The sequence below is a fragment of the Salmo trutta genome, chromosome 35, assembly GCF_901001165.1.
Source record: "Salmo trutta chromosome 35, fSalTru1.1, whole genome shotgun sequence".
In the NCBI taxonomy this organism is placed as follows: Eukaryota; Metazoa; Chordata; class Actinopteri; order Salmoniformes; family Salmonidae; genus Salmo; species Salmo trutta.
In genome coordinates, this window is record NC_042991.1 from 11,211,430 (window position 1) to 11,220,594 (window position 9,165).

The 9,165-nt window shown below is 42.8% G+C and overlaps 1 protein-coding gene across 1 annotated transcript; it reads left to right on the forward strand.

Annotated features, from left to right (window-relative positions):
* LOC115174610 (eukaryotic translation initiation factor 2 subunit 1) lies at positions 1–8,780 on the forward strand. Its single transcript, XM_029733314.1, has 8 exons — positions 1–183; positions 918–1,160; positions 1,285–1,364; positions 1,808–1,959; positions 4,010–4,116; positions 5,086–5,183; positions 5,330–5,473; positions 8,122–8,780. The coding sequence occupies exons 2-8, from the start codon at positions 920–922 to the stop codon at positions 8,245–8,247; spliced, it is 948 nt and encodes a 315-aa protein (XP_029589174.1). The 5' UTR covers positions 1–183; positions 918–919; the 3' UTR covers positions 8,248–8,780.
* Positions 8,781–9,165: the final 385 nt, after the last annotated feature.

Genomic DNA, 9,165 nt, shown 5'->3' on the forward strand with positions numbered 1-9,165 from the left:
TGCGCGTGTCAACCCGGGCGCTTTCTCTTCCGGGTCGAAACATTTGCACACCACGGATGAATTTGAAGTTGTAGCAATCGGGCCTAATTTGCTAGCTACGTATTTGAATAAAAATTATAACGTTTTAAAAAAAAATCTATTACAGGGCATTCAACAGTATTGTTCTGTAACCATACGATACAGGTAAGGCATCTACTCGAATCACCGCGAACAAAACAGCTGTTTGCCGGAGTTGTGAATAACTGGCTAAGTAACGTAGCTAGGTAGCTAGCTACTGGTGCTATAGGTGCATGTGCCGCATGTATGAGCTAGTGGGTTAGCTGGGTGGCTAGCTAGCTGAAGGATCCGTTTTGTGTGTGAATAAATGGGGGGTGCGTTGACGTCTATACATCAGACTGAAGACATAGATCCATGTTGACAGTTGTTTAGTCTTGCAAGTATATATGGCACTGTGTTAGTAAAACCTTCAGCTCTAGCCAGCTAACGTTACAGTAGGTAAGTTAGTTAACGGTAAGTAAGATGATGACGTTGAGTGAGTGTACAAGGATAGCTACATGACTATGAGAGATGACTGGCATTTTGTTCTGATATTGCAATCTAGCGACACCAGATCACTCCTCCTTGTGCCCCCCCCCCCCAAAAAAAAGCTATTTTCAATAGCTCCAGTACTGTTACCAAGAATGATTGACAGAAGATAACTGCCACCGTATTCCATCTTTTCCTGATGTGACTGTCCAACCAAATCTACATCCCATTTCCCTCTTTTCACCCTAATGACCTCTCATTCAGTTACTCTCTAGAGTTTAATCAAAGTCTGTTTAAAACCCTTTGTAAGTATAAGGAATAGCATATCTCTCTGGTTTCATTATATTGGCCTCTGTCCTATTGTCTCCATAATCCCCCCCCCCCCCCCCCAGCGATGCCGAACCTTAGCTGTAGGTTCTACCAGCACCGGTTCCCTGAGGTGGAGGATGTGGTGATGGTGAACGTGCGCTCCATTGCCGAGATGGGCGCCTATGTCAGCCTGCTGGAGTACAACAACATTGAGGGCATGATCCTGCTGAGCGAGTTGTCGCGCCGACGTATCCGCTCCATCAACAAGCTCATTAGGATCGGACGCAATGAGTGCGTGGTGGTCATCCGAGTGGACAAAGAGAAGGGTGAGGCGGAGTTTGAGTGTGTCCGGTCAAGAAATGTAGACCGTGTGTGTGTGTGTGTGTACACATTGTGTTATAGGTAATAAAAAAACAACATAAAAAACATTATATTGTCAACTCTTTGCAGGGTACATTGATTTATCAAAGAGAAGAGTTTCGCCAGAGGATGCTATCAAATGTGAAGACAAATTCACCAAATCTAAAACCGTAAGTCAGGTTCACCGTCAACACTCAGCCACGTGCCGGAGGATGCTGTAATATACAAAATTCTATTTATCATTCCGTTCCGCCGATGTCATAAACTCTCAGACGTTTGTGCAGTCTGGTCCCAGATCTGTTTGTGCTGTACAGCCTACTACTGTCGTCGTTGGGGTGACAATGACCATAGGAGTCCGTAAGAAAGCACAAACAGGGCCTTATTCATAGAGCATCTCAGAGTATGAGTGCTGATCTAGGATCAGTGTAGCCTTTTAAATCATAATGAATGTGATTACACAAATAGGGGGCACCTGATCCTAGATCAGCACTCATACTCTGAGACTATGAATACGGGCTCAGATCTTGGACCATGCTGACATTTGTGAGTCTTCCCTCTTGACCAGAGGTGATATCGAGGTGTAAATGTTTTTATGGTGTGGCGTCCGTGGCAGGTGTACAGTATCCTTCGACACGTGGCTGAGGTGCTGGAGTACACTAAGGACGAGCAGCTGGAGAGCCTGTTCACGCGCACCGCCTGGGTGTTTGATGAGAAGTACAAGCGTCCGGGATACGGCGCCTACGACGTCTTCAAACAGGCTGTATCGTGAGTATCGTGACTCTTCTTCCTATATACAGTACCAGTCAAAAAGTTTGGACACACCTACTCATTGAAGGGTTTTTCTTTATGTTTACTATTTTCTACATTGTAGAATAATAGTGAAGACATCAACTATGAAATAACACATGGAATCATGTAGTAACCAAAAAAGTATTAAACAAATCAAAATATACTTTATATTTTAGGTTCTTCAAAGTAGCCGCCCTTTTCCTTGATGACAGCTTTGCACACTTTTGGCATTCTCTCAACCAGCTTCATGAGGTAGTGACACGGAATGCTTTTCAAACAGTCTTGAAGGAGTTCCCACATATGCTGAGCACTTGTTGGCTGCTTTTCCTTCACTCTGCGGTCCAACTCATCCCAAACCATCTCAATTGGGTTGAGGTCGGGTGATTGTGGAGGCCAGCTCATCTGATGCAGCACTCCATCACTATCCTTCTTGGTCAAATAGCCCTTACATATTCTCCCTAAGCGCAAATCAGATGGGATGGCAGAATGCTGTGGTAGCCATGCTGGTTAAGTGTGCCTTGAATTCTAAATAAATCACACTGTCAACAGCAAAGCACCATCACACCACCTTCTCCATGCTTCACGGTGGGAACCACACATGCAGAGATTATCCGCTCACCTAAAATACCATCGTCATTCTTAGTAAGAGATAGACGTAGATATTGTAGTCGGGTGTCTCACAAAAACACGGCGGTTGGAACCAAAAATCTCACATTTGGACTCATCAGACCAAAGAACAGATTTCTACCAGTCTAATGTCCATTGCTTGTGTTTCTTGGCCCAAGCAAGTCTCTTCTTCTTATTGGTGTCCTTTTAGTTGTGGTTTCCTTGCAGCAAAACCATGAAGGCCTGATTCACGCAGTCTTCTCTGAACAGTTGATGTTGAGATGTGTCTGTTACTTGAACTCTGTGAAGCATTTATTTGGGCTGCAATCTGAGGTGCAGTTAATTGCTGATTTCTGAGGCTGGTAACTCTAGTGAACTTATCCTCTGCAGCAGAGGTAACTCTGGTTCTTCCTTTCCTGTGGCGGTCCTCATGAGAGCCAGTTTCATCATAGCGCTTGATGGTTTTTGCGACTGCACTCAAAGTACTTTAAATTTTCCGTATTGACTGACCTTCATGTCTTAAAGTAATGATGGACTGTCGGTTCTCTTTGCTTATTTGAGCTGTTCTTGCCATATGGACTTATATAGACTTAGTCTTTTACCAAATAGGGCTATCTTCTGTATACTACCCCTACCGTTTCACAACACAAATGATTGGCTCAAACGCATTAAGAAAGAAAGTCCACAAATGAACTTTTAACAAGGCACACCTGTTAATTGAAATGCATTCCAGGTGATTACCTCATGAAGCTGGTTGAGATAATGCCAAGAGTGTGCAAAGCTATCATCAAGGCAAAGGGTGGCTACTTTGAAGAATATTAAATATATTTTGATTTGTTTAACACTTTTTTGGGGGGGGTTACTACATGATTCCATATGTGTTACTTCATAGTTTTAATGTCTTCACTAATATTGTACAATTGAGAAAATTGTTTTTAAAAAAACAGAAAAACCCTAGAATGAGTAGGTGTGTCCAAACTTTGGACTGGTACTGTACACATGACTGAGCCAAACCAAGCTCAGCCAAGCTGTGTTAGGCTGGCTTGGTTACGTATTCTCCATTGTTGCTGGAAGCATGCTGAAAAGGACAATGTGAAAATAATATATCCGAGCCAGCACGGTGTGGCTGAACTACCCTGTAGTGTGAATGAGGTTTACAATGAGACCAAGACCTTTTATGTAGGTCTGCCCTCGCGCTGTCCTTATATATTAATGGTCTGTATTATGTCATGTTTTGTGTGGATCCCAGGAAGAGTCGCTGCTGCTTCTGCGACAGCTAATGGGGATCCTAATAAAATACCATCGGCCATTCTTAGTGAGAGATTGATGCGGGTGTGAAATGGGTTGTAGTGTTTGCTCCCGATCTCCTCATATCATTTAGTCAGATATCCATGCTCCAAAAATGTTTTCTTTTTCCCAGTGACCCTGCCATGCTGGATGGGCTAGACCTGACCGAGGAGGAGAGGGCTGTGCTCATCGACAACATCAACAGGCGTCTAACTCCACAGGCTGTCAAAATCAGAGCAGGTCAGACTGAGATCACAGCACACTCAACATTACCAGGTCAATCAATATGTACTAGACATGTTAGAGAAGATCAATGGGGGGGGGGAATGTCCATAAATGGCAGGGAGATTACATTGCAAAGGTATGTCTAGAATTGCTACTTTCCTGCAATTCTAGACATTTTGTTGTGCAGCAGAGAGAGAAGGTTGCAGATTTACTGCAATTCTATGCATTTTGTTGTGCGGCTGAGAGACAGTTTTGCCGATTTTCTGCAATTCTATGCATTTTCTGGTGCAGTAGAGAGAGTTTTGCAGATTTACTGCAATTCTAGACATTTTGTTGTGCGGCTGAGAGAGAGTTTTGCAAATTTACTGCAATTCTATGCATTTTGTTGTGCGGCTGAGAGACAGTTTTGCAGATTTACTGCAGTTCTATGCATTTTGTTGTGCGGCTGAGAGACAGTTTTGCAGATTTACTGCAGTTCTATGCATTTTGTTGTGCGGCTGAGAGAGAGTTTTGCAGATTTACTGCAATTCTATGCATTTTGCCATGGCTAATGCGGTGTTGTTTTGCTCGAACATAATAAGAAAATCTATACTGCTAAATTCATTATTTTAGGATGATAATTTATTTAGAAACCTTTTTCCCACTGTTTGGACTTTGGCGAGCTGTAAACACCATTAGGCGGTCCACCCAGGGATTTCAATGGCAGGAAAGTTATTGACTAACTGATGAAGTCTTGTTGGGTCCGTATTTCCATATTTGATTTGTGTAGTTAAACAAATGTGTGGAGTTTAAAAAATATATATATATATGTGCCTACACAACTATGGAAATTAGAGACATATGCTACATAATGTTCATTGATTCGTTCGCCAGAGTGGCATGTTGATGACACTATTGAATTCCTGAAGTTTTCAAATTAGAAACATGGCGACTTGACACTTTTTATTTTCTTTAAACAATACATTTTTACTCTCGTCCTTGCAGACATCGAGGTGGCATGCTACGGGTATGAGGGCATTGACGCTGTGAAAGACGCACTGAGGGCGGGGCTTAGCTGCTCGACAGAGGCCATGCCCATCAAGGTAGGTTGAATCAAGGCACCCTCATACTCAATACTTCTAATCTATTTAGTTATATTTCTATATCGATTTTCATTTTTGTCGCTCTGTGGTTGACCTCAACTTTCTCGAAGGCGTTGTATGACCGCTCGGGTGCGTTCTCTCCCTAGATTAATCTGATAGCACCGCCACGCTACGTCATGACCACGACCACTCTGGAGCGCACCGAGGGCCTGTCGGTCCTCAACCAGGCCATGGCGGCCATCAAGGAGAGGATCGAGGAGAAGAGGGGCGTCTTCAACATCCAGATGGAGGTGAGACTGAGGATATGCAGTGACTTCACAAAGTATTCACACCCCGTGACTTATTCCACATTTTGTTGTGTTACAGCCTGAATTCAAAATGATTTAAACAGGCCCATCTATACACAGTTCCCCATAATGATGAAGTGAAAATGTTTGCACATTTATTGAAAATAAAATACAGAAATATCTCATTTGCATAAGTATTCACACCCCTGAGTCAATACATGTTAGAATCACCTTTGGCAGCAATTTACAGCTGTGAGTCTAAGAGCTTTGCACACCTGGATTGTACCATTTTCAAGTCTTGCCATAGGTTTGAAGTCAAAACTGTTAATCGGCCACTCAGGAACATTCATTGTCGTCTTGATAAGCAACTCCAGTGTATATTTGGCCTTGTGTTTGAGGCTATTTTCCTGCTGAAAGGTGAATTTGTGTCCCGGACCCTGTTGGAAAGCAGAATGAACCAGGTTTTTCTCTAGGATATTTCCTGTACTTAGCTCTATTCCATTTATTTTTATCAACAACAAAAAACTCCCTGGTCCTTGCTGATGACAAGCATACCCATAACATGATGCAGCCACCACCATGCTTGAAAATATGCAGAGTGGTACTCAGTGGTGTTTTGTGTTGGATTTTCCCCAAACAAAACGCTTTGTATTCAAGACATACAGTTTATTTCTTTGCACATTTTATGCAGTTTTACTTTAGTGTCTTATTGCAAACAGGATGCATGTATTGGAATAACTTGTATTCTGTACAGGCTTCCTTGTTTTAACTCTGTCATTGAGGTTAGTATTGTGGGGTGACTACAATGTTGTTGATCCATCCTCAGTTTTCTCCTATCACAGCTATTAAACTCTGTAACTGTTTTAAAGTCAACATTGGCCTCATGGAGAAATCCCTGAGCGGTTTCCTTCCTCTCCAGCAACTGAGGAAGGACGCCTGTATCTTTTATAGTGAAAAAGTGTAGTTAATAACTTCACCATGCTCAAAAAAATATTCAATGTCTGCTTTTTATGTTTACCCATTTACCAATAGGTGCCCTTTGTGGTGTTTGAAAACTTTCCTGGTCTTTATGGTTGAATCTGTGTTTGAAATTCACTGCTCAACTGAGGAACCTTACAATTATCTGTATGTGTGGGGTACACATTCAAAAATCATGTTAAACACTACCATTGCACACAGAGTGAGTCCATGCAACTTATTATATGACTTGTTAAGCAAGTTTTTACTCCTTAACTTATTTAGGCTTGCCATAAAAGGGGATGAATACTTATTGGCTCAATACATTTCAGCTTTTCATTTTTAAATCATTTGTAAACACAATGTTTGTTTTTTTTACCCCTTTTTCTCCCCAATTTCGTGATATACAATTGTCCCATCGCTACAACTCCCGTACAAACTCGGGAGAGGCGAAGGTCAAGAGCCACGACCCAGCCAAGCCGCACTGCTTCTTGACACACTGCTCGCTTAACCCGGAAGCCAGCTGCACCAATGCGCCTTACAGCTGGTGAGCGAAGTCGGTGTGCATGCGCCCGGCCCACCACAAGAAGTCACTAGAGCGCGATGGGACAAGGACATCCCGGCCGGCCAAACCCTCCCCCAACCCGGACGATGCTGGGCCAATTGTGCGCTGCCTCATGGGTCTCCCAGTCTCGGCCGGCTGCGACACAGCCTGAGATCGAACCCGGGTCTGCAGTGACGTCTTTAGCACTCTAATGCAGTGCCTTAGGCCGCTGCGGGAGGCGCGTTTGTAAACATGTGCAAAAACATAATTTTACTTTGACATTATGGGGTGTTTTGTTATAGGCCAGTGACACAAAGTTTCAATTTTATCCATTTCAAATTCAGGCTGTAACACAACAAAATGTGAAACAGGTCAAGGGGTATGAACACTTTGTGAAGGCACTGTAGATACAGTAGATGGTTGGGTGAGAAAACGATGGAGAGATGGGTGGTCAGTTTGCCAGTGGTGTGAGGGAATACCAAAGTACTTATGCGAAAGGTGGTTTCTCTCTTCGTGGCCTTTGACGCTACTTCCCATGAAGTGCATGTGTCATGTCCAACCATGTATATCATACAAAAGAGCCCAAACTCCGATTGACGTTTCAAATGTTGACTCGGCGAAGATGTACCAGCTGACTACGTCCATTCAATACAGTGCCGTGTCCATTTACACCCTTAGCTCTCACCCGCTCCCTTCCACAAAGATTTCCATTTTCATCGCCCAGGATTTCTTATCAGCCAGGAGAGGCCTTTATTTATTTGGAGTGCACATTCCTTCAGTCCCCTGCAGTCCACTAAATAATTACACTTCTCATACAGAGCTTGAACCTAACACTACTTTCAATCTGAGGATATATAATAGTCATTTACAATCTATCAGTAAATAACATGACTGTTGTGCCTTTCCTTACTTGCACCAATTTTTAGTTTTACTTACCTTTACTACTACAATAATAATAATTAGGTGGGTGCTTATGTTTGTCCTATTTCACACGTTGTGAATTGGATTCTACATTTGTGTTGTTGCATATCCCACTCCCCTTGAGGGAATTGATTATGTGCACTGATTTATAAGTCGGTCTTTATAACAGCATCTGCTAAATAACTAAATGCAGTGTAACGTTCTTGTTATAACCCCCCCCCCCTCTCAGGCAAAGGTGGTGACGGACACGGACGAGACCGAGCTGGCCCGTCAGCTTGAGAGGCTAGAGCGGGAGAATGCAGAGGTGGACGGAGACGACGAGGACGGAGAGATGGAGGCTAAAGCAGAGGACTAGTATAGTCAGCCCTGAAAGAAGGGACGTTTGGAAGAAAACAGAAGGATGGACAGACTTGGCCATAGTCACACTGTCCCACAGATGTGTAACTCATATTACATAGAGGTATTCACTGGCTAATAACCCTCTAAATTGATAATTAGGGACTTCTCAGAAGATGGAGAGAAACATACATTGCTATTCTCTCAAGTCTAGAAATGGATAGACAAATGTTTTAAAGCAAATAAGAAACTATACCAGTAACCATTTTACAGTACAGAACCAATTTGGATCAATTATACCCATATATATGCAGAAAACTGTTTACAAGCAGTGGCCTTTTACTTTCTTGGAAAAAAGCCCCAGTGTCCATCGCAAATTCACCTCTCGCTGGTCACAGGAAGTGATGCGTGTAAAAGAGGTATAGGCTCTAGTTGTGTGTGATACTGGCTTGGGTTACTTATGTGCTGTTCCTCTGCCAGTAGTATGGATTTTTACTGGCAGGATCTTGCTCCTGTGTAGCTCATGACATCAATAAAGTTCTGCAAGTTTGATCTCAGTGGTTTTGGGTATGAATTGCAGCTGCGCTCCGATTGTGTAGAAAAACCAATCACATTTGTTATTTTCATCTGCAACATGCCCATATTAACAAATATTCAAACTTCCCTGTGGTTGTTGGTAGAGCATGGTGTGTGCAATGCCAGGGTTGTGGGTTCGATTCCCACGGGGGGCCAGTACAAAAAAAGAAATGTATGCATTCACTACTTTAAGTCACTCTGGATAAGAGCATCTTAAATGAATAGCTATCCTAAAGTGCTTGTACCGTGGCACAGTGGCTTTTTATACTACGACATTCCTAGTAAATAACAAGTATTTAAACTATTGGTGTATGAAAGACTCACTGGGCCACATCACATTTCTATTGACAAAACCCAAGTA